The sequence below is a fragment of the Phoca vitulina genome, unplaced genomic scaffold (genome assembly GCF_004348235.1).
Source record: "Phoca vitulina isolate PV1807 unplaced genomic scaffold, GSC_HSeal_1.0 scaffold3, whole genome shotgun sequence".
NCBI lineage: Eukaryota > Metazoa > Chordata > Mammalia > Carnivora > Phocidae > Phoca > Phoca vitulina.
Window position 1 is genome coordinate 84,978,836 of NW_022589706.1, and position 26,431 is coordinate 85,005,266.

General features: G+C 40.4%; 1 protein-coding gene across 4 annotated transcripts in view; it reads right to left on the minus strand.

Annotated features, from left to right (window-relative positions):
- The window catches only part of ELOVL6 (ELOVL fatty acid elongase 6), a 148,997-nt gene that overhangs the window by 3,334 nt on the left and 119,232 nt on the right, over positions 1-26,431 (minus strand). For all 4 annotated transcript variants that reach the window (XM_032401010.1, XM_032401009.1, XM_032401011.1 and 1 more), the window contains exon 4: positions 6,502-6,653. In XM_032401010.1, coding sequence (XP_032256901.1) covers positions 6,502-6,653 — 152 coding nt within the window. The remainder of the gene's footprint in view (positions 1-6,501; positions 6,654-26,431) is intronic.

A 26,431-nucleotide genomic window follows, 5' to 3' on the forward strand; every position in this document is an offset into this window, starting at 1 on the left:
TAGAAGCCAGAATTATGCTCAGGTAGGTAGATGCTATTTATATGTAATGATTCTCTGAAAAGCCTTAGGGATTCCAAAACATATACCATAGGACACTTATGTCAAAATGGATGAAGAGCAAGCATAGTAACAAATGCACACGATTCCATTAACAAGTATGAAAACAGGATTTATGCTCCATTTTCTTTCCTAGCTCTGTGTTTTTCTCAGGGATGGGAAAACCCAACCTCCTTCATGACCTTCAGTGAACTCAAACTTGACTTGTTTCAGTACGACAAGGAGAACTAGAAGGTCCCTCTTCTTATTCTGATATAATGAAGCACAAAGGGAATTAGTACTTACCTTTGTCTTATCCCTCAGACTTCACGGATGCCCTAAACCATTCGGCACTAGGAAGGGTCAAAGAATGTGAGGCCTTGGGAAGATTTTTAAGGCTCTCATGGCCGTGGTTGGAATAACCTAGGTGGTACCCCATTCCATTCAGCAGGAGCTCTTCGTCTGTTTCCTTACTGAAGTGTTAAACGTTAGCACTTCTTATTTGTTTAGAACAGAAAATTCATATTTGTTTAGAATAGAAAAGGAAAGCTACCAGTTGCTGCATCTCCAAACATATTATAAAATTTCCTTTGAAGTCCTTTTCTCTCTTGCGAGATGCCTGACATATTATGCCTATAAGTGTCAGACAGACTGATAATGATTGATGGTGATAGTAGCTCTGACTAATGTACTTTAGGGACAAAACTGGTATCAGGAGACCTGGGGTCTACTTCTTAGTGTTAAACTGCGCTATTTTTGTGTGCCTGTCAAAGATCCACCATTTCTGTGTAATTACTACTCTGTGCCTCCCTTCGCTCAGTAAACTATAATGTAGACACAATAATTCCAACCTACTTTTGTTCACGGTGGAAAGAAGGTAGAAGTCCAAGGAATTACATGGTAAAAACAAATTCAGTCATTCATCATTGAGAAGATGCTTTTTTACAAGCCTCTAAGCATGACTGAAATGTATAAGCCACACAATACCCAAACACACTACATTAAGGTATTTGCTATAGAGTAATAAGTATCTCCTCCTTTTTAATTCTTTAGATTTAATCTTAACTCTATCGTCATTCTTATATTAAAACTTTATTGTCTAAAGAACAACTTCAGTGTGAGGAGAGTAATAGGGGACAGAAGACAGGCCATATTGGAATGGGCTAACCTGGAATGAAAATGGAACCTACGATTCTGGTACTGAAACTTGCTTTGTGTTTTTCGTGTCTGAGTAGCGGTCTCAGATCTCATTAGTAGGGGGCATGATTGAGACGCATTATGTGTTTCCATTTAATATGGGGGAGCTGAAGGTGAAGCACATGTTATGGGTTTTTTTTTTTTTTTTACAGATTTATCTATTATTTTGGCGCCGGGGAGAGTGCAGGGGGAGGGGCAGAGGGAGAGGGAGATAGAAACCCAAGCAGACTCCTGCTGAGCATGGATCTGGGCGTGGGGCTCGATCTCACGACCCTGAGATCATGATCTGAGCCGAAACCAGGAGTTGGATGCTTAACCGACTGCACCACCCAGGCGCCCTGATGTCATGAGATCTTCCAAACAAAATTAATTTGAATTCCTTTAAGAATTTTTTCTGGAACAGACATACAGGATGGCAGGTGGAGCAATAAAGATGAGTATTTTCCAATAATAGCCCTGGAGCCTCTCAGGACCACCACTCTAATGCCGCATCAAGGTTACCATCCCCAAGAAGGCTGCTGACCTAGGGAATGGTAGTTTCCCCTGGGTAAGGGGAAGGGGACACTGGTGGGGTTCCGGAAGGGCTTCCTGAGACCATCTATGTTTTTTTTTTTCTTTTGTTTGTCTGGTCAAAGGTCTGGTTGGCATCCTGGGAAGAATGTTGACCAACAATAAGCAGTGGGACTTTCGATTCTTGAACAATTCAGCCACGTCACCCATTTGAGTGACCGCTGGTTCATGTTTTCTCCACCACAGTCTCTCTAACTTTAGATTCAGCTATTTTCAGCCAAGAGCCAGTCTGTAGGTAATCTCATCCCAAAGTGTCCCTCCCAGCGGATCCGCCCCCAGCCTGTGTGCCTGTTAATACAGACGTCTGTGCCGCTGTGGAGCCATCGGGCGGCATTTGGAAACACCCAGGGTGCTCAGAGTCCCCAAGAGGCCACTCTGTGTGGTTTGTCCCAGATGGCCGTGCCCCTCTTCGCAGAGTTAGCTGGAGCTCTGCTGAGTCAGAGTTTCAAAAACAATGACAAGCTCAACTGAGCAAGGACCTAGACTCAGAGCAGATGTTTCCAAGTTTTAACAAAAGCAAATCTCAGCAGGTTTTAATATAATTCAAACAGTAGGCGCGCACAGATTTTGGCACACAAAGCAGGTTGGTGGTTCTCTTCTCCTCATTTGTTCTAATGGGTCGTAACTCTATAATTCACTGAAATGAGCTCATTGTTTTCTGCTGAAACAGAAAGCCCTTCTTGCTCTTAAGAGTGCAGTGAAGGGCAGTGTTTAATAGCCTTAGTTGGGGAAGATGAAACAGTGCTAGGGAAGCATGATGGTGATGATCGTGCAACGACGCGTGTTCTTAATGCCACAGCCCCGTACACTTAGAAATGGTAAATTTGATGTAGGTGTATTTTGCCTGCCCCTCCTCCCCCCCAAAAAAGTATACTGAAAACTGCAGGCATGCGGGTTTTGGTGGGAAAATAGAGGTTTGGTATGGAACACAGAGGAACTATTCCTTCTCACAAGAACCTTCTCTTTCTGCTGCACATAAGGGAGTCCAGAATCTTAGAGTATTGAAAAGCAGAGCTCAGGACCTAAAAATAAGAAAAGTTCTCAATAATCCAAGTGGATAGATCTTTCTTAATTAAGTGGTAGCTGCAATGTCTTCTAGGAGCGAAAAAACTGGAAAGGGATTTAACTTCCAAAATGAACAAGAAGGCATCCAAGAAAACACGTTTGCTGAATTAGGGCTAGGGGCTGGCTATCTGGTTTTTGGATCTATTTTGATTCAGAAGTTTAGTTTGGCAAGACCATTTGTCAGTGAGCTCCAGAACATTGGAGAGAAAATATGGCACATCTTAAAACTGAAAAAAGGGTACTCTGACCATGAAAATACCTGTATAATGAACCTGAAACGACATGAAGAATATCACTAGCCTCATTAAAGAACCAGATCAAGTTTAGGATTTTATTTTTTTCCAACTCTTTAGCCCATTGTCAGCACTTCAATCCTTTATTTTAACTGTGAAGAAATGGATTGTTTGATATCCAGCCTACAAACCACTATGGTGAATGAGGCTTCTTAGGGAAAGGGATCACCAAAACAACGGCACAAGGGACTACGGTCCAGTTCCTTCTGGGCTCAAGAGGGAATAGAATTGTGTTCAATTATAAGCCAACATTGGGGTGGTAGGGAGTGGCATGTCTGGGTGTACATTAAATTAAGACAGGTGATTAATTAGCATCATCCAGACCAACACTCTAACAAGGCAGAGAGCAACGGCACGAATACCTCTTAGTACTTCACTAACAGTTCTTCTGTGGCAATTCGAACTCTGTCTGCTATCCTGAAACTCTGATGTCAGTATGGAACAGAAGATGGGAGGACAGACAGTATAGGTCTACTCATGTCTTTGAAGAAAAATGACCACTATGAATAGGTTGAGGTGGCTCTTCAAGAAATTATTCTAAAGGTAGAAGGGACTATTTTTAGTGTCAAGTCCCTCAAATTCACATGGATAAAACTCAGAGCGCAGACAAGCAGCCCTTGCAAGGAAGATGATTTCAAGAAGCAAACACTGAGGTTGCTCCTTTGCAATTTAAGGCTTAAGGCCCCAAAGCATAGAGGCACCACTGCTGATTTTTTTCAAAAATGTTGAGGGTAGTGAAACAGTGAAGTGTTTAGTGGTGACATGTAGAGGGAGCCACATGGTTCATGCATTTATTATTTTCATACATCTGTAGTCAGTTCTGTGTCAAAAAAGACGGGCAGATTCATAAAGATACTTACTATACAGCATAAATTAAAAGTCAGAGATATCTGATATTTCTCAAAGTGAATAATTCTCGAACATTAATAATGTATGAATTTTAAAGAAAATGTCACACAACCCCAAGAGAATACATGCTCACATTCTCAGACCAACACTAGTTTGAGAAGAAGTAATCTGGTTCAGATGCTCTATGAATCTAAAGAATAACTATGAAAGAAATAGATCTGGTAAGACAGTCTTGTTTTTAATCTATAAGTGAAAACACAAAACTAAAATGTTCCCATAGAATTTTGAAATTCCTAAAAACACATCTGTCTTAGGCACTGTCTATAGCTCCAAGTTTCAAAAACATTTTTCTAGCCTAAGATTTGGCAGCTTGTGGTCTCAATTCAAATACGAAAACTGGCCTCCTGGGGCCTGGTTCATAAAATTCATATTCTAAATTTCTTTTTTGAGGAGTTAGACATTCGGTTCTAGCCCCTATTAAATGCCTATTGTAGGTGTTTAATACAAATATGTTAAGTGAATGAATGAATACATACATACCAATGCATTTCAACCTACGTGTACCTTCATGGGCTCTTGTGTGCGTGCATGCACACACAACAGTGATCTAGTCATTTTGGACTGTAGAGGATCTATCTCCATACCCCTGCTCTTCTTAGCAAAGGTTTTCAGAAGTTTTCCTCTGCTGTTCTTCCCTTGCCTTTGACTTGGGAAAACAATGGTCAAACTAACAATTCAAATCAATTGCCTTCCCTTTGTAGGCAGGACAGACAAGTTGCCGACATTCACATCCGAGAGACCTCATATCCTTTGTGAACAGACACAGGATACAAAGTAAAGATACCTTAAAGAAAGACTGTGGGTGATGAATAGATAAAGAAGATGTGGTGTATACACACACACACACACACACACACACACACACACACACACAATGGAATATTATGCAGCCATCAAAAAACCGAAATCTTGCCATTTGCAACGATGTGGATGGAACTAGACGGTATTATGCCAAGCGAAATAAGTCATTCAGAGAAAGACAAGTATCATATGATCTCACAAACTGAGGGTTGCTGGAGTGGTGGGGGGTGGGAGGGATGGGGTGGCTGGGTGATAGACATTGGGGAGGGTATGTGCTATGGTGAGTGCTGTGAATTGTGTAAGACTGATGAATCACAGACCTGTACCTCTGAAACAAATAATACATTATATATTAATAAAAAAAAAGAAGATAGTAGGAAGGGAAAAATGAAGCGGGGGAAATCGGAGGGGGAGACGAACCATGAGAGACTATGGACTCTGAGAAACAAACTGAGGGTTCTAGAGGGGAGGGGGTGGGGGGATGGGTTAGCCTGGTGATGGGTATTAAAGAAGGCACGTACTGAATGGAGCACTGGGTGTTATACGCAAACAATGAATCATGGAACACTACATCAAAAACTAATGATGTAATATATGATGACTAACATAACATAATAAAATAAAATTAAAAAAAAAAAGAAAGATTGCAGATGGCTTGAATTGTATGTGGCGTATAAGGAAAGTAAAACCTCTAACCCCCTTTTTAGGAGAAACAGGAGAAGGAACCCAATCTATAAATAAATATTTTGAACTAAATAATAGAATTCTTAATTCCCAATAAAAAATTAAAAAACCCAAACAATGAATAGGTGTTCCCTAAGGATATATATGAGTTTGTGAGCTGATGGCCAGTACTGCTCACGGATGAACCCAGAGTTTATGATCACGAGCAGATCCCTTTCTCCAGCAGTAAAGATATTTTCCTGGTGAACTACATCCATGTCACATCCTTGCCACTAATTTTCCACTGTTTCTGTGGATCTGGACCACACTTCTATTCAACACCATTAAAGAGCTGAAGGAAAAACCTTAGGAATCTATATCCATAGCCAGTATTTTGGATTCAGTTCTAGAAGGGGAGGCACATTCCTCTTCTCCAAGGCCCATCTCTTAGATGATTCAAATCAAACAATACCAGAAACCAACCCTTAGCATTTGTTAATTAGAACATGAGGACACCCAAACGGAAAGCCTAGTCTCCTCATCTGAATCCTAACGGCAGGATGAAAGTCTGTTTCCTTGTGGGACTGGGAGAGAGCTGCACTGTGGATTTCCCTCCATATTATCATCTCAGCACAGCCATTAACGCGCCGGACAGAAGGCACCGGGTAGACTTTATACGGCCCTGGCAGTGTATTTCCAGTAGTGTCTGGAAGCCGGCATGTTTTCGTCAACGATTTTGCTCTTCACATACACAATGTACAATTGTTGAAATGGAGGGAAGGAGGGGAGAGAAAGAGATCGTGGAAAAGTTAATCAAGAACTCAAATTCATTGGTTATAACTTTCCTGCAACCAACAAAACAGGACCTTCAAATCGTTTCTTTGTCTGTTTTCAAATAAGTAAATCTTGTGGGTGTGTAGCTACCCAGAGGGGTGGGGGTGGAAACGGAAGGAGAGAAGACACTCACCTAGTTCGGGTGCTTTGCTTAGCACAAATGCATAAGCCCAGAATTTGCTGACAGGTCCATTGTAAAAACTCTGGTCACAAACTGACTGCTTCAGGCCTTTGGTCATCAAAATGTACACCATATAAGCACCAGTTCGAAGAGCACCGAATATACTTCATAATGAAAAGAGAAAAGAAACAACATTCAGGCAAATCATTTCATTTCTGACATTACCCACACTTAGAAAACTGCCTGCCACCTAGGGGAAAGAGGTCTAGGTGACTCATAATCATTTGCATTGACCCAGAAGCATCTTAAAATGTTTTGTGAACAAGAGCGACAGAACGTCTCCGTGCAACAGAACGTCTCCGTGCTTTAGTCCGAAGGCAATGGCTGATGTCACGTATTGCTCATCACTGTCACCAAGAGGAGGTCGTGGCAAAGCGGAGTGGATGCAGGGCAGGATCTCATGGAGAAGCTGGTGACCACGATGTTTCAGCTTGAGAACTGTCCCTTGGGGATGAGAGGGGGTTGGCTGAAGACTCTTGGAATGATCTCAAGTCCGTCCTATGTCCAATCATTTTCGAAGTCCCTCCCGGCTTGATTGCATGAATATGTTTGTTTCTCTCAGCCAACTCTTCCTTTACCTTTGGACTGGCCTTATCAATGTAGACCTACTTGGCATCTTTCTGGACCCCCGCAGCAGCCTCTAGCCCGCAACTGTCATCCCTTACCCCCTCTTCCACTCTCTAATCCGTCTTTCTCATGGAAGCCAGCAGAAGGCTTAGCTCTCCAGTCAGGCTCACTCCTCTGGGCTTCCCATAACCACAGGCTAACACTGTTCGAACCCCGTTCTTCAAAGCCCTGTCACGTCTTTGCCTCCACACAGGTGCAGGTACTCAGATTGTTGAGAAATAAACTGGCTTCAGGCGTTTTTATCAAGGAACCGCCAAGGAAACAGGAGAGCTCTGGAATGCGTTGAGCTCAGTAATGCAACCTGAAGTGTGAAAGAACTTTGCAACTGGAACAGGCAGTCTCCATTACGGAGTGATCCCCCAGGCATATGTACCAGAGCACGAGGACCACACGCATGACTGAAAGCCAAGCCCGCTGACCATGTGGGGAGCTGAACTCGGCCGTCCTTTTTCTGGCAGCATCCCCGTCAAGGCTCTAAGTCAGTTAGGAGATTAACCAGTGAACAGCTGTTGAGACTAGTAGCAGCCTCACCAAATTCAGAATAGGAGCTTTCATTTCTCCTCTGAGGCATTATTGTTTAAGAGATCTTAAGAGGGGCGCCTGAGTGGCTCAGTCGTTAAGCGTCTGCCTTCGGCTCAGGTCATGATCCCAGGGTCCTGGGATCGAGCCCCACGTCGGGCTCCCTGCTCAGCGGGAAGCCTGCTTCTCCCTCTGCCACTCCCCCTGCTTGTGTTCCCTCTCTCGCTGTGTCTCTCTCTGTCAAATAAATAAATAAAATCTTAAAAAAAGAAAAAAGAGATCTTAAGAGTTGCTTCAGAATAAGCCATTCCACTAGGCCACAGGGTCCATAAACATGCATCCACCCACTAAAACCAAAGGTCAACTTTGCATAAAACCAAGGTAATAAAGGTGAATTCCTGGCAACTGTTTATCAAGTTGGGACTTTGTAAGTAGCTTCTTTAATGACATACAGCCTACATTAAATGGAATTACTCTTTCCAACATATAAAATGATCCTGCATAGTATTTTTGGTGTCACTTTACAGTTGTAGGTCCTATTTAATCCTTTAGTGGCTTCCCACTGCATACAGAATAAAACCCCCAGCTCCTTAATAGGACCCACAAGGCTCTGAATGGCCCCTTTGTCCCCCATCTCCATCCTTCCCACCGGCCATTCTCTTCCTGCTCACTGTGAGCCAATCATTCCACCACTTTTTTACCCTTTCCGTTTTCTGCCTTAGGAACTTTGCATATATGTCCTCCTAGGGAGCTTTTCTCCCTGTTCACTCCAAGGCTGCTCCTTCTCACTTCCTTATCTCACAGAAATGTCCCTCCTAGCGGAAGGACCTGTGTCCTTACAGTCCACAAACTGTCCTAATTTGAGAGTGGAGCATTGGAATTCATTGGTAAAGTTAGGTAATGGAGATTTTTCTGTCTTATCTGGCTTGATTTTTTATGTGTTGTCTTTACCTCACCAGATGATGGCTAAATTGTATCACGAAAAGTGGCCACCATCACCAAGTTAAGGTGATTCGCACATTGGGCCCTTTGATTTCGCTGCTATGAAGGTAATACAGAAATGCGGATGTGGCATCTGTGCTGAGCATATGTAGGAGATGCTGTTGGTTGCCTAGTCAAGAGCCAAGTCTTTCCTCTTTCTCTGTTTGAAAAGAATCCTGATTTTGTCCAGTTTCTCTCAACCCATAATTCTCCCAAGGAAGGTGACATCATCTTCAATTTAGGAGTGCATCCTAATTACTTAAGCTAGTTTTAGTAATCCCATTTCCCTTATCGGTGATTGGTTAGGGCTGGGCACTGACCCACTTCTAGCCAATGTGATGTGAGGACCGGGCTGCTGGGGGCCATGTGGGAAAGGTTTCCTTGCTCTTTGCTATGTATTGCCTGGAAGTGCAGTAGTCAGCCATCTTCCCAAAGGGAAGGAGCTACCCTGAGGCCAAAAGTTATTGCTGCAAAATGTGACCAAGCTAGGGACTTAACCAATCTTTCAGTGACCCCATTGCAAGGCTTCTTGTTTTTTGATAAAGTTTTCTTATCGTCTAAGCCCTTTGGAGTTCTGCTTTCTATTACTTGTGTTCCAGCAGACACAACACACAAGATCGGATTTTCAGTAGATCTTTGAACACCAGTTAACATTTTGTGGCTACCCAATATGTCTGAGTCAAGATACTGCTGGTCAGCTACTTACTACATCAGTTATCTGCTTCCCATAAACCAGTGGGAGATAAGTCAGTGACTTTTGTACAAGCCCAAAGCAGAGAAACACACAAGTGACACGCTTTCAATATGTATTGGTCTCTTGCTCATTAGCCCCTGGTCCAGGACGTTTCTGAAGCATCAGCATACTGTCCAGGTCTAACACCAGCCCACTGTATACAGCCAGCCGAGCCCCTCCTCCACTGTTTTGCTGCTAGACTCTGTGCTTCGTACATGATCAGAGACAAGGAAAGCACCTCTGGAATAGTTACTGTCCTTTCATCTTCTTTAGTCTCAAAAATCATTGTAGTTTATATAGCCCATTTCTTAAGCATTGGCACGGTTTAATTTATTCTTTCAGTTGCTAAATATGTACTGGCAAAGTCCCAGATGCCAGGCTGGCAAGAAGCAATCAGCTACCTCTGGCTAGGGGTGGGGGCGGTCCTGGAAGACTTCAGAGGAAGTGGGATTTGACTTTGGGATAAATAGGGATTCCGAGTTTGAGGGCCAGGGTACAAGGAGGTCATTTCGGAGCACGGCAGCATTAGAAATGTAGGTATGACGTGGCCACAATATTGCTGGCAACCAGCGTGTAGCACGTATTATCGTCCCGTATCTGGACCTCAGCCTCACTCCCTAAGCTCCGAACAATAAGACTGACTCAGAACAGAGGACAGTGCATTTTTCAGGGAAACCGTCAGTGCCAGCCATCGGGCCTGTGTGTCTGTGGGCAAAGGCGCTTTGTTGTGGTGTGACAATGCTCCTGCTGGGAGGCCGTCAGGGAGCTGCTTAGCCAATGGGATGATTGTTATCAGTGGGAAGCCAGGAGCTCTGCCCTGGTACATCTCAGCCACGGTACACTTTGGTACACTTTGGAATCACGTGGCTTTTTATTATAACTAGGCTCAAGCCCTAAGGCTATGATACCTTACCAAAAAATACTTTAGCTCAGGAGACTTTTTTCCTTCTTAAGTTACACCATCTCTTTTTTCTTTTTTGAATTAATTCATTTATTTCAGCAAGCTCTATACCCACCGTGGGGCTCGAACTCATGACCCCCAGATCAAGAGTCGCGTGCTCTCCCGACTGAGCCAGCCAGGCGCCCCTGAAGTTATATCATCTCGAGAGACACCGTGACGTAAAAGACAGATACGCAGCTTATGTTCTGCATCCCCCAGTCCTTGCTTATACTCACGGCAGACATTTCTAATCAATCTTGACACTCTTCCTGGCCATGCCTGGACATGATCTCAACATTCTCAACATTCTCAACCACTCTAAACCAATCAATCCAACAGATGAGAGCTGCAAATTCTAGTCACACTTGCTCTCACTTGCTAGTTTCATGACTGGGCAAACTAACTTCTGTAAGTCTTTATTCATCTGAAATGTTAATATCTCATGTGCATATTAGGTCTATGAATTTTGTAGGACAATATAGGTAAAGTAGTGTAGAGCCTCTGATATGTAGGTGCTGAAGAAAACAGTTTTTATTATGTTACTATTATTCCTTTATTACTATTCATCGTTGTTATTAATGCCACTTTACTTGGTCTGTCCTTCAATTTGGAAAAGGACTTTTACCTGTCTAACCTCACTGTGTCAGGTAAGAGAGGTTAAAGTTAATTAGCCCGAATCGAAAGTCAAGAAAATACATGTACAGAGAATTTGATTTGCACTGATGATTATTCATATTATTAAGCATTTTATAGAAAGTATTTATTGTTAAAGTGTTTCTTTTCATGAGCCAACTTTTCACAAAACAAGTAACAGCCAGCAAGTTCACAAGAGGATGTGAACTATGCCTTTTCCATAGAACTTCTTGAAGGAGACTGGTATGGAAAAGCATCTGGTTCATGTAAAATTTATCTTTTAATCAGATGATAAAGATTATTCTAAATCTAGGGGCTCAAAGAAGCTGAGAGTCTGGGCCATTGGGTTTAACGAGGGCAGATTAGTGCTATATCACATGTCTTTTCCCAGCTGTAAGGTCACACTGGCATCTTTTTAAAGAAATATATAATTTTTCTTGTCAAAGTCCAGTTTGGATTGTAACAGTTAATGGAACAGGAGAGAGCTCAGTGAAGGGAGAAGTGGATGTTTCTGCTCTCTTTCAGCTACATTAGGCATAATGTGGCAAGGAGATCTGGAAGAAATCATGGCCCTGATTAGCTAAGGTGTTTCTTCTCAAACAAATGTTCTGGAGTCCTAGTCCAGAAGAAGTCTGTTTCTTCATCATCAGCCATTTGCCATGGCGTGGACTCAAGGAGGTATCAAGAATGCTTACTGGACTGTTAATTGTGGTATTATGGGGGTGGGAGAGAGAACCTTCTCTTTTATACTATATACACATTTCTGCATTGCTTGACTGTTTTAAAGCAAGCATATATCAGATTGACAATTAAAAAAAATGTTTAAATGGGTGCTTAGCTATAATTGATATAATGACTAAACAATCACAATTGTACTAACTTTCAAGGCTTGACATAAACTTTTTAGTGTGAAGTTGAGATACAACACTAATCCCTGATCAGCCAGCCCATGATGACACCTGGGCTTGGAGACTAGTAGAAAAGACTGGGAGACAATGCATGTATATCTGGTTGGGATTCTTCTTTGGATATATAATGTACTCCATTACACAGATGTTGAAACATTTAGAGTAAAAGTTTGGAAAACAAGTTCTCATTTTCAGGTTGTATTAGTTTTTTTCCTTTCACAAGTTAAGTATTGGAGTCCTTTCTAAAAAAGTGTGAGAGACATGGCGAATCTTCATTCAAACCCAGCCTCTTACCATGAGACCCCTTCATTTACCAAGTTGAGAAAAGTCTGAATAACTCTGTGTTCCAGCCTTCCAATTTTACTGCCATCTGGAAGTCAAAGTGGAGTAATCTCAGTAGTAACTACAGAATCCCAGAATTCTGCTCTGGGTAGAAAGACTCCTAAGGTATAAATCATCAATAATCCTTTCAATTGTTTCAACTGGAACATCAATGGTAGATACAGTTTTACATTGTTCCCTTATTGGCCCTCAACTTAAATGCGAGGTGTTTTGGAATCAAAACAAGGGTTTCTGAAAGGTTTTTTTCCTGAAGTGCCAACCACTGGAACCCCTCAACCTGCTAACTCAATAACCAAAGGTGCAATTACTTTTAGGATTGGGCAATGAAAATGTTTTATTATACTTGTATCCTCTAATCGGAAAAAGGAGAAAAAGAAGTGTGATGTTTTGTCAGTTGTCGAAACGTGGCAACAGCTGATCCAACAGTAGCAACTCTACAGACATAAGGGAGGTCACTGATTTTCCTGATAACAAAAGTTGAATTACCATTTGTCATAGACTCTGACAGTTTTCAGAGAAGGAAGAATATTCAATGATCCCAGAACAGGTTAAAAGCAAATTAACAGCAACACAAAAATCCACTCTAATGCCTTTAGATTCCAGAGGTGATACAGGATTACAGTGCTTGTGATAGGGAGTAATGGCATCTCCATGTCATGTCATGTTTCTTTTGACAAAGTGCAATCTAGCTTCTAAAACCTTTCCACATCTGATGACAGGCACCCTTAATAGAATGTCTACTTAAGTTGGGTCTAGTATTTGGCCTGTGTTAAAAATACATTTTTCAATAATAATATAACAAACCATAAAGGTGTGCATTTTTTGCCCAAGAAATCAGTAGTTAAATGGGAATATACACTGTAGTTTATTTTTATTTTTTTAAATATTTTATTTATTTATTTATTTGAGAGAGTGAGAATGAGAGAGAGAGAGAGAAAGAGAGAGAGAGAGCACATAAGGTCAGAGGGAGAAGCAGACTCCCTGCTGAGCAGGGACCCCGACGTGGGACTCGATCCCAGGACTCCAGGATCATGACCTGAGCTGAAGGCAGTCGCTTAACCGACTGAGCCGCCCAGGCGCCCCTAAATTGTAGTTTTTAATAATTTACTTCCCCTATTCTTTCACTAACAAATAGAGTGTACAATTAATTTCATCTCTCACTGAGTGATCATTTCTAGGTTTGACTCATTTGTCTTGATAGGAATGTTTAATCAGACATCTCCATTAGAAAGTCTCTCAGACAACTTGGGGACCAAGACACATGAGGCTAAAACTGCATATTATATATATCAAAATTGAAAATACACATATCTTATGACATAGTACTTCCATTGTTGGAAACACAACATGCCCTTTAGGCATACTTGCAAAAATATACCATATTGTATGTTGTGTAATACAGAAAAGATGGTTAGAACAAAATCTAAAAGCCCACTGATATGAGAAGAGTTAAGTAAATTACAACGAACACAATACAAACTATAAAGTGTGCCAGGCACATCTTCCTGAGGTGCTGACATGGAAAAGCTCCAAAGTACAAGAGGATTCAGTGAAAAATGTAAGGAGCAAAGCATTCTGTATGGAATGATCCAACATTTTAGAAAGGTTTTAAGGTTACACATACATGTACTGATGGCTATAAAAATACTTATGGAAAAAGCCCTTCAAACTGTTAACAACGAGTCCTACTCGAATTTTGTTTTACAATAGCCATGTGTTACTCTTTTTCAGAAGCTATTAGAAACCTAATTTTTAATGCCCATTTCTAATATTTATAATCTGATGTTAAATTAACCTTGGGATTTTTTTTCTGAATAAAAAAGGATATGTTAAAAGTCTAAATGTTGCTTAGATAATGACTGCTTTGCTTCTCAGAGGTCAGACATATTAGAAGGAGTTTTTAGTCTAGAGGGGAATCAGACAGCCAATAGCAATCATGAAGAAGACCAGAAATAAATCATTTAAAACTGAGTAAAAGTACTGAGTAGAAAAGCTGAGCCTAGTTTAGAATACGAGGAGGATGATACCTGTGGCCTCTGTGGAGAACTATCACTTAGTCTTGGAGCATGGAGTAGCTTCCACTGCATTTCTGGTGATGGTACCTAATTGTTAAATAGTATCACAGAGAATGATGTTCATGAACTCCTAATTAAAATGTTACATGTTGCAGTGTGGAATCCATCCGAGCTAAAGGCTCCATGGAAGCAGCTGGAGGTGAGGACAGTCTTGCAGAGACTACAGAGAAGGGATCTTAGCGGGTAACATGGTTCCCTGACAGACAAACAGAAGGTGGGAGCGCCCTCTAGGACTGCTCTCTCCACTTACCACAAATCCCCTTGGTAAGTCAGAAAACATCAGTCTCAAACAGATGTTCTCATTTAATGTGTGATGGGAAGGGTTGACTTCAATTCACTTTCTGATGAACAGTTTATTCTCCAAACTTGTGAATCTAAGCATTAAAAAAAGGAAATGCCATACTATGGGTCTGAATATTGCTTAGATCAGACTGTGGGGTACAATCCTTGCATCTGGAGTGTGCAACTTGGATATAACACACTTGCTCCAGGTATCTGACAAGGCAAAGAAATGCTGGCTCAAGTTAAAAAAAAAAAAAAAATAACCTGATAAAACCCAGCCTGGCAGAGTGGGGAGGCAAGAGGGGTGGGGAGATTAAAAAATAATAATGGTAAGGACAATTGGTACCATAATAGATTTCAATTAGAATTTCCCCAAAGAAACATAATACCTGGCGATAGAACTCATAACATTTTAATTTGAATTTGAAATTTTAAGATTGCACTGTGTCTCATAAAACAGACAGGATTTTCTTTCACTATTATTTGAGCTACTATTATTATGTTTCAATCTGAGCTAGAGGAATTTCATCTCCTTGGAACAACCAGTAACCTTCGCCCCGTCAGGGCCAGAGTGGAAGGCGGCCACACAATGCCAGCTTCAGTTCTTGTTGACAAGTACTTGGATCTGTGCAAGCATTGTGCTAGATGCTGGCAAAGTATTTCACATTTGAAGGACTTTATTGAGCTCCTCCATTATGAAATTTGGTTTTTACAATTTCATGGAGCACCCCTATCCTGGTTATAGAGACAAAGACATAGGCACGGGAAGGGCAAGGGACTGGTCCAAGGTCACCCAGTTACTAAGTACCAGAATTTTCTGACCACAGCTCCAGTGCTGATACCGGACTCCTTACCAGGCTTTCATTTAGCATAATGGTTCTTAGCCTGATTGGATATTACAATCACCAAAAAGGGCTAAAACAATTCTAATGTCTAAGACCCATCTCCAATGAACTGACTCAGAACCTCGGATATGGAGGCATGAATGGGTCTGAGTTAGGGACATTCTGGAGACTTCACCCTCCAAGATGCCTTCCTGACTGTTCCCCTCCCTCACCCATCATTCCTACTTCATGAACCTTTGGATGAAGCTGTTCAGGTAGCTGACGAAGAAAGTTACTTATCTATACATCGGTGCTGTGCTAGATGAGAACCCTTGTCCCTGAATTTTAAGTCTTAGAGTTCTGCTAAATTCCACAAAATTAATGTCTTTTGATGGGTATGTTTTCTGCCTTTGCCTTATCTTCTTTACTCAACCACTGATGGGGATGTCATCTAATGCATTCCAGGGCAAGTGGAGACTGGCCCACAACTTTCAACTACATTTGGAAAGAACAACGTGCGGTTTCCAGACTTTTACAATGGGAACAAAGAGATAAAGTACTACCAGTAGTGAACCCAATTAAGTACCGTAGAAAATTAAAATAGGGGAGTTGAATGAACTAAAAGGAACCTAAAAATAAATGTGGGCAGTAGCAAAGATTAATGTTGAAGCCAAAACAACTCACCAAGATCACAGAAGTGGTTAATCATCTTGTTTCTACAAAAAACTTTCTTCCTTTGAAAAAATTCTTAATCCCTTTTGGAATATTACAAACCTACTGGGACAGCAATAATTCCAGTACTAAGATTAATAGCATTGCCTCACTAACCCCACTGCACAGTCTTAATTAACTAGGTGTCACAGGCACATGAGGAAACCAACTTTTTTTCTGAGGGATGATAAATGAAAATTTCATTGGGAGAGTACTTGAATCGAAATACAACATTATCTGTAGTAAAAATAAAGGAAACTTTAAGGAGGGCACGTACTGCATGGAGCACTGGGTGTTATACGAAAACAATGGGTTGTGGATCACCACATCAAAAACCAATGATGTATTGTATGGTGACTAACATAACACAATAAAATTAAAAAAAAATAAAAATAAAAAATAAAGGAAACCTTAAAAACAAGGTTCAGAAGCCCTGTAGGGGGAGCTCTCACACACTACTCCCTGTGATAAGAAGCATACCTTGTATTCCCCAACCCCAATAGGAAGAAGCTTACTTAACATATTCAAGCAGGAGGAAGGAAGAATTTCTCCTGGTCTAGCAACAGCCCAGCCAATGAGAAACCGCCACACTCAGTCAATGAAAGGCCATAACAGCCCCTCCCACCTTCCCCCTCTCCCTTGTAAAAGTAAGCTCGCCTCCACTCTCTGGACTTGCCTATGGTTTGAGTGTCCTGAACTGCAATTCTGTTATTCTGGAATAAACTCATTTTGCTGGTAAAATAGGTGGCTCTTTTATCTTTTTAAGGTCAACACTGTAAAAACTGTAAAAACAACCCAACCCCAAAACAAATAAAATAAAAAGGGAGGAAGGAAGGGAGGGTGGGAAGAAAGAAGGAAAAGAAAGAGAAGGGGGAAAAAAGAAAAGAAAAGAGAAAAAGTTATTACAACTCTCAGTTTTCCACATCCTTAAATTGAGGGACTGGAAATATCCTTTAGGATTTCAGCCCTAAACTTCTGTGAGCTAATGTAGTAACTATAAGAAAGGGAGGAAATATGGGTCATAAAAGTTGCTGCTCTCTATATGCCCAGTTCATTCCTTTGGGCTTATTGATCTAAAAAGCCATTAGATAAATTTTTACAACCTTTCTAAGCAGCACATTGACTGTTAATTTTCATAGTTGTTCACAGTAATTGAATTACTCTAATCACAAGACATACCCAAGAAAGTAAATTTAAACAATATTCTTTCTACAAATATTTATTAAGTATGAATGCCTACTAAGGTGATAGGCCCTATCTCACTCCTTTCAGAAAGAGTTTTGTTCAAGGGGTGCCTGGGTGGCTCAGTCAGACTTCAGCTCAGGTCATGATCTCAGGGTCCTGGGATTGAGCCCTGCATCTGGCTCCCTCCTCAGCGGGAAGTCTGTTTCTCCCTCTCCCTCTGCCCCTCCCCACCACTCATGCTCTCTCTCTCTCACTCTCACAAATAAGTAAATAAAAAGTTAAAAAAAAAAAAAAAGAAGCCTGAGAATTTCCCCTCTCCTGCACCTCAAGAGCCAAACCAAAACCTCCATAATCCATCACAACAAGGTCATAGGAACTCATGGCCCCAATTTAATCACAAAATAATTTTAGAAACAAAAATCATAGCACAGATAAGCACATTTTTATACATTTGTGTATACCCGGTCTAATTAGAGAAGAAAAATTCACTTTGTTCCTTCATTTTTCTACAGATCTTGGCTTGCTTCCCATTTCCATTTTTCCTATTAATCCAAATTTTTCTGTAGAGCGTTCAAACGGGATATGTTTGTTATCAACTAGGAGCAAAAAGTGAAAATGACTAAAACGGATGCTTATTTAATATGCCTATGAAAAGTTTCATACCCTAAATTTCACCTATCTTGATCCAATTAAATAAAACGTGCACATCCCTCAATAAGACTATTAATGTAGTAAGGACTTAATAAAATGTTAATCACTAGTAAAATAAAAGACCCATTGAGATAATACATGTGAAAATATTTCTAGTAACTATGGCATCGTCTAGAAGTTTAAGGTATTATCAGAAAGGCAGCCTGGTGTTAGGCCAAGAAAATTTGACAACCAGATTCCTAATCTCATCTCCTTTACCTGTTGAGTGCTTTAAATGTCCCATAATCTCATAAATCTCACTTTCTTTATAAAATGGAGATGGCCCTGTCTAATATTCTGCCTACATCACAAGTTATCATGAGGATCATATAAGCTGATGGATGTTAAAGTCACTGACTTGATGACAGTAAAAACATTATTACTGATACCACTACTATCTCTCTTTCATCAACAAATCTTTTCCTGACGACGTCAGTCTCATTGACAATCTCTCTAATTTCTGTCTAAGCACACACACACTCATAGTAACTGGGTTCTGTGAATTTGTAAGGGCTAAGAACATGCTTAAACTGTCTTACCTATTCTGCTTATTTTTGTGTTTTTCTTTCTTCCTCACCAAAAAAATTTTTTTTAAGGCCAATCTGTTAGATTTTAATGACAATATTTTGGTAACATTCGAGAAGAGACATCTAGGTGGACATTCGTCTCTTAGGAAGAAATCCTATTGGACTACTAACAGATTAACAATAGAAAACAACAATGCCACCAAAAACAATACAGAGTGCATTAAAGCTCAGATCCCTTGTTTTAATACTGGAAAAAATGTCAAGCCCATTCACTCTCCTGGTTGGGACCACAAGTCTATGGAAATATTTCCGTCTCTTATGTTTCTATAATACATGTGGCACTGAGCTCATAGGAGCTGGTAGTTGGAACATCTTGCACCTGGATTAGCTTGGCATTTTGATCACTTATATCCTAGGAGTATTCTTCCCACAGAGGAATTTTTTTTTTTTAATGTTCAAGGCAGAAACAGCTTAAAATGGCATTAAGTGTGCTTTCACAAATTATCTTAAAGATTTGTGAGACATAAGACAGGAAGTTGTGTTTGTGAATTATCCATGGCCCTTAGGCATCTGTAAATAATAGAAGCTCAACGGATATTTTGTGTGTTGTGACATTTATGATTATGCATAGGATTGGTAATACAAACACAGGTTTCGGGGCGCCTGGGTGGCTCAGTCATTAAGCGTCTGCCTTGGGCTCAGGTCATGATCACGGGGTCCTGGGATCGAGCCCCGCATGAGGCTTCCTGCTCTGCGGGAAGCCTGCTACTCCCCCTCCCTCTCCCCCTGCTTGTGTTCCCTTTCTCGCTGTGTCTCTGTCAAATAAATAAAATCTTTAAAACACAAGTTTCAAAAAGTCTAGGCACCTTGCTTGCTTTCTCTTGCTTCACAGATCCTCAGGCTATTGAATTTTCCAAATGGCCTTATCATGCATACCTAAACTCCTCAGGCCTCTGTAAATTTCCTTAGGGAAGAAGGCCTTCTTACTTCATCATTACATGTGAGTGTGGAAGAACAAGGAGAATTCCTTCCATGTCTGTCCCTTGACCTCCCAGCCATATCAGCAAATAAGATGGTGTCCTTGAGGCTTTAGGGGTTTTCTCTCTTCTGGAGGAAAAGCCTGTTTCCATCTGGTGTTTGAGAAGGGAAATAAAAAGATTAGTCTAGAACACAAGTGGAAAGCTGTTGGTTTGTGTTTGGCATTTCCAGCCTCACTTTCTGGCCTTCTCCCTTGTCCTTGCTCCTTTCCTTTCCCGTAACCTATGGCCCTTCAAAACTTTGAGTTTCAAAATACAGATTCTTTTGCTTCTCCATTTTTATATAATTACTCAATTAGACATTAGAAGACAATGTGATCAAAGGAGAGATTTAATGAAACTCCCTTACTCTTTCTGGGGAGTTAGAGAAATTTTCAACTGAAGAATTGCACATAGTCCAAGTCTCTGAAGAATTCCAGACAGGGAAAGGGCAGGGGCTTTTACTCATTCATTCATTCAACCAATTTTGTTTTGTTTTGTTTTGTTTTAAAGATTTTATTTATTTATTTGACAGAGAGAGACAGCGGGAACAGGAACACAGCAGGGGGAGCGGGAAAGGGAGAAGCAGGCTTCCCGCCGAGCAGGGAGCCTGATGCGGGGCTCGATCCCAGGACCCTGGGATCATGACCTGAGCAGAAGGCAGACGCTTAATGACTGAGCCATCCAGGCGTCCCCATTCAACCAATTTAGTATATGCCAGGCACTCTTTTGGGTGAGGGAGAGGCCTAAAATTTTAGGACTTGGAGAAGATTAAAAAGAATATGGATAAGTCACTAGGTACTGGGATACAAGAGTAAACTCAACAGATAGGTTTTACATTTTGTGGAGCTTACATTTTAAAGCAGGGACAGAGATAATATGTCAGGAAATATATAATATGCCAGATGATTGATGATAAGAAAGATTAGGGAGGGCTGGGTGGGGATTGGGCTTGTTGTTTTATTATTTTTATATATCCCATGTTATTTCCATATATATTGAAGGAAACCTTAGTAATATGGTACCATCTGATAAAAGACCTGCAGGAAGGGATGGAGTGAGCTCCACAGTTGTCCTCTATCCCATGACCTCAACCTTGGCCTTCCACTGGATCCCTAGGTCAAGCTATGCCCTGTTCCTTTGTCTCTTGGAGCTGGATCTGCAACTGACCCGCCAGGTCCCTTATGTCATCAAAAGCTTTATGCTCATGAATTCTGTCTCCAAGGGGCTGGAGTAAAACCAAAGAAGTGAGCTCAAGCCAAAATCTCATGCTGTCCAATTTTTATTACTCTGGGAGCAAATTTACCTAAATCAAGAGTACTGGGAAGAGCCTTAGATGTCTCCTAGTCCAAACTCCTATACCTCGAGCAATCACTTCAATACCAATTAGGTGGATTTTCTAGTGAAATGACTTTTAAAATATTAGAACCAAAGACAAATCAAAAAGTCCAAATGGAAGCAACATAGGCCTTGGATAAAAATGCAAAAATTATTTCCTGAAGTAAATCAAAGTTTCCAACAATGAAGAGATGATGGAATGAAACCTAACTGGATCAAAACTATTGCAGGTGTGGTGGTGTTCCACGGAAGGATTGTAACAGAGACGTAACACAGTACGAGCACACTAGGAAACTGAGCACCAGTACAGCAGTCACCAGCCGTGTCAACACCAACAGAGTTCAAGGAATTGCCTGCTGATGACTCAGAACTTGAAGCTACAAAATGAATTTGTTTATAAGTAAGAATGAATTCGTGACGAGGATGGAAAAAAAGAGAGGCAAACATGAGTGCAACGTCTTGGGACAAAAATACTACAAAGCACGAGAGGATGAGGATGAAATCAGAACAATTTCTTTCTTTTTTTTTTTTTTAAAGATTTTATTTATTTATTTGACAGAGAGAGACGCAGCGAGAGAGGGAGCACAAGCAGGGGGAGTGGGAGAAGCAGGCTCTCCCCTGAACGGGGAGCCTGATGCGGGGCTCGATCCCAGGACCCTGGGATCATGACCTGAGCCGGAGGCAGACACTTAACGACTGAGCCACCCAGGCGCCCCATCAGAACAATTTCTATAATTTATTATATATAACTACATATGATAGAGTGTCAAAAGTGTTCATTGTAGAATCATAACCGTCATCCACAAACCTCTTTAGCAGCTCCTTAGAAATCTTAAATTAAGACACCCCTTCAGTGCTGTTACATGTAAATATCAGAACCAGTAAATCTTACTTGAACATTGAGACAAGAACATGGTGCCTATCATGAGCAAAATCAGAGAGCACAGACACCCCTTTAGAAAACTGATTTTATCGGGTTGTTTCTATCTGGGTTTATTCACTTAAAAACTTTATTCTAGCTATGGCTACTACATTTATTGTTCCTCACAGTGTGGATGTTCCTAAGATCTGCTGACAAATGCACAGCAGGAGGAGAAAATGATGTTTTCAGAGACTTAATTCATCCAGACAGCTGGTTTATTTTAAAAGAATAAACTACCAAGCCACCCACCAGGATTGCTAAAATTAGGGAAAACTGACAATACCAAATGTTGGTGAGAGGATAGGGAGCAACTGGAATTTTCACATGCTGGTGGTGGAAGTGTAAATTGGTACAAACCTTTTGGCAGACCCTACTAAAGCTAAACCCTCTGACTGAGCAATTCCTCTCTTAGGTATATGCCCAACAGAAAGGCCAACATGCTGCACACTAAAGACAGGCATAAAAATGTTCACAGTGGTATTATTCCTATCTCCAAAGTAGAAACAAACCAAATGTCTATCTGTAAGAGAGTGAAATAAAATAAATGAAATATTATACATTAGGGAGAACAAAGGAACTATCGCTACATGCAAAACCGTAGATAATTCTCACAAATATAGTGCTGAATTAAAGCATCCAGACATACAAGAGTACAAATTGTACACTGTCCATATAAAGTTCAAATATAGGTAAAATTGATCTGATAGAGAAGTCAGACTAGCAGTTACTTTTGGGGAAATAATAATTGGGAAGGGGCACAGAGAGAAGCGTCTGGGGTGCTGATAATGATCATGATCCAGGCGGGGACTACACAAGTGAGTTAACTTTGTTTAAAAAAAAAATTGTTTTGAATTATTTCCTTGGGATAGATTCTCAGCAGTGGAATTACTGAGTTAAAGGGCTGGCTAAGAACTTTTTCTCGTAAAATTCTGTGTCAGATCATGTTGAATTTGAGGCATGATGGGACAACCAAAGAAGAAACTGCAGGTTGATATGAAACAGGGACTCAGGAAATGTGGCAAATCCTATATGTGTGTGAGAGGAGGGATGTGGGGTGGGAGACGCTAGAGTCATGGTGACATTTTGCTCACAGGAAGTCCTAGCAGAACCACGAGATGCCATTTGGGGGCTTGCTTTGCTTCTCACAGCTCTGTGGAGATGACAGTAGGCCGACCAGGAAGATGGTTGAGATATGATGCCCTCATGAAAGGTTACCAGAACACTGATGTTATTTCAGGTGCAAGAACCCAATTAATAGTCCATGGAGCTGGATAAAATGGCTATAAAAAAGTCAGAGACAAAATAAGAGATGCGTGAGTAAGGATCAAGTATGCCGTAATTGACCAGAGTCACAGTCTGATGCCTCTCCAGAGTTTATCATGCATTGGACTTCTTAGCTATTGAACGACTCCCCCAAATCCCTAATTATTTAACAGGGATTGTCAGTGTAGGAAGTCCCTGGATTTGGGGGTGGGGGAGAGCGTAGTGTTCAAGGAGCACATAAGATGCCTGAAATTATATGAGAATTTTAATTATAGTGAACCATGGAGGTTAGTAAAAATGGGGATTTCCAGGCTCCAATTTAATAGCTTTGGGGGAAGACCCAGAAATGGAAATTTTTAATAGACATTCCAAGTGTTTTTGATGCAAATGGTCCACCGGTTACAGTCTGAGAAACTCAGCAAAGTTTCTCCTCTTTCCCTGGCTTATAAAATCATATTCTACCCCCCCTTTTTTTTTTCATAGTCCCCTTTTATGGAGGTCACAAAAGACTGTCTGGAGTTGGCACCTTTAATTTTGACCTTGCTAGTTAAGTAAACAGCATGCACTGAGCAAAGAACATGGGTTATGGGTCAGACCAACTAATTCTGATCCTGTTACCTATAAACTGTGCGTCTGTGGGTAAATTTCTTAATCTCTAAGCATTAGTTCCTTCATCTGCCAATAGGGACATAGTTGCATTTTACATAGAGGTGGATCATGACATTTTGAAATATTGGTATATACAATATTAATAAGGACACCTGTGACATGTAAAATCTGAAGGAATATGAATACCCTATATCTAAAATATACTCAAGAATGACATAATTTCAAAGTTGACAGCCAAACTGATATAAACTATAAACACGAGAGTACCACACTAGTGGGAAACAGAAATACCATCTCTCGTCAGCATCTTCTGAACTATGCTGTTCTTTAGGTGCCTCAGTAGTCCTGGGTGTGATTTTGGAGGACTACTGAGCTGTTACTTTAACAGTCACGGCTGGTAAATTATAACAATGCCATCCAAGTATTCATTAAGTGGGGGGTAGAACAGAGAAACATGTATCAGAAACCAAGAACTTTGGAATGAAGAAACAAAATTTAACACAATGAAGTTACTATTAGGCATGTATTTACTGTTGTGTTTAAAATGATTCCTATGGGGAAGGCCCCTGGCTGGCTCAGTAGGTACAGCATGCAACTGTTCATGTCCAGGTTTTGAGTTCAAGCCCCACTTGGGTCATAGAGGTTAATTAAAAATAAATAAATAGATAAAGGTATTACCTATATTTAAAAAAAAAGATTTTAAAAAATAAAATTATTCCTATGGGAAAACAGATTTTGAATTATGAAAGTTCTGAAATACTCGAATATTTTGAAATTTTTAAGGAATTCCTCTATCTCAAAAAATGTGACACCCTTATAACAGTATTTCCTTCATAGGTCTGTTGTGAGGATGATTAAGATAGTATAGATAAAGCACCTAGCATATATCATCTAAATTGGCTATTAGGTTTGGAAATTTAGGGCAAAACCCAGGATTTCTTCACTATTGTCAAGAGAGGGGACATGTTCACTTTAAATCAGAGTAATCCAAAATTTTTTTTGGAAAATAAAGAGTTTTCAGGATAAAAATTTTCCATTTAATATTGAGAACTACTTTCTGTCCCTCTCCTTCCACAAAGGTTTTCATCAATAACTTACAAAGCCCAAAGAAGTCCGGTTGAAATCCTTAGCTCTTATATTACTATAAAGCCTAAGAGTGGATAATAAGTTTGATTTTTTCCTCTCCTTTATTTTTTGTGGTTTTGATAAGATAATCCTTTATTTCGTATTCTGTTAGTTAAAGCAAACAGAACACTCAGAAAACTGCTCCCTTAGAAATATTTTTTATAAAATTCAGTCGCTATTCTTGCACCTTGGCTCACATTTCTTTCCTACTATAAGACCAGGGTTATCTGAACAGTCTGAAAACTTGGCAGTCAGAAAGAGTAATTATTCTCCGTTTTGGACTTGGTCCAATTCAGGAAACAATAAAAGACTTCCAGTGGTTTGCAAGCCCAGCTGTCTCTGATACTCCTGTTCATTCTATAAAAATTCCTGAATGAGTTTCTTAGTGTGCACCTGCTGTTAATGTCACATCAGAGAAACTCACCCTTTCCTTTGTTTGTATAGTTACTTAAGTTGCATTAAGAAATAATCATTTAAAATTTATAGTGGGATGAAGGAGGAGTTAATATTTTTTCTGCCTCTTTGAATAAAGATTCCAAATACATGGCTTAATTAATTTTTTTGAAGGGTTTAAAATTATAGATCTATTTAGGATTTGTAAAACATCTCAGAGCCTTTTGCCTAGAAGTGTTTAAGGCAACAAGAAATAATGGATTGCCAGACCGAGGTGACCCTGACCCTAGGTTCAGAAGCTTCCAATCCCTTCAGTCACTTCTATGCAAAGGTTTCAGTGAACTGTGTGTGGAATTTGTGCCAAAACCGGTATCATGATGTTGTGGCTTGAATATGATAGGAGTCAAAATGAGAACCTATATTACGTTTCCTTTTCTCCACATGCTCACCAACACTTGTTATTTCTTGTCTTTTGCTAATAGCCATCCATTCTAACAAGTGTGAGTTGCTACCTCATTGTAGTTTTGATTTTGCATTTCCCTAATGATTCGTGATGTTGAACACTTTTTCATGTACCTGTTGGCCATCTGTATGTCTTCTTAAAAAAAATGTCCATTCAGATCTGCTCATTTTTTAATTGGATTGTCTTTTTTTTTTTTGCTATTGAGTTTTATGAGCGTCATATATTTTGGATATTAACCCCTTATCAGATATATGATTTGAAAATATTTTCTTCCATTCTGTAGGTTGTTTTTTTCATTTTGTTTATGGTCCGTTTGCTGTGCAAAAGTTTTTTAGTTTGGGCGCCTGGGTGGCTCAGTCGTTAAGCAACTGCCTTCGGCTCAGGTTATGGTCCCAGGGTCCTGGGATCGAGTCCCATATTGGGCTCTCCGCTCTGCGGGAAGCCTGCTTCTCCCTCTCCCACTCCCCCTTGCTTGTGTTCCCTCTCTCACTGTGTCTCTCTCTGTCAAGTAAATAAATAAAATCTTTAAAAAAAAAAAGTTTTTTAGTTTGATGTAGTCCCATTTGTTTATTTTTTGCTTTTGTTGTCTTTGCTTTTGGTTTCAGATCCAAAAAAATCATTACTAAGCCCAGTGTCAAAGAGCTTACTGCCTATGTTTTCTTCCACGAGTTTTATGATTTCAGATCTTACATTTAAGTATTTAATCCGTTTTGAGTTAATTTTTGTGTATGGTGTAAGATAGCGGTCTAGTTTCATTCTTTTGTATTTGGCTATCT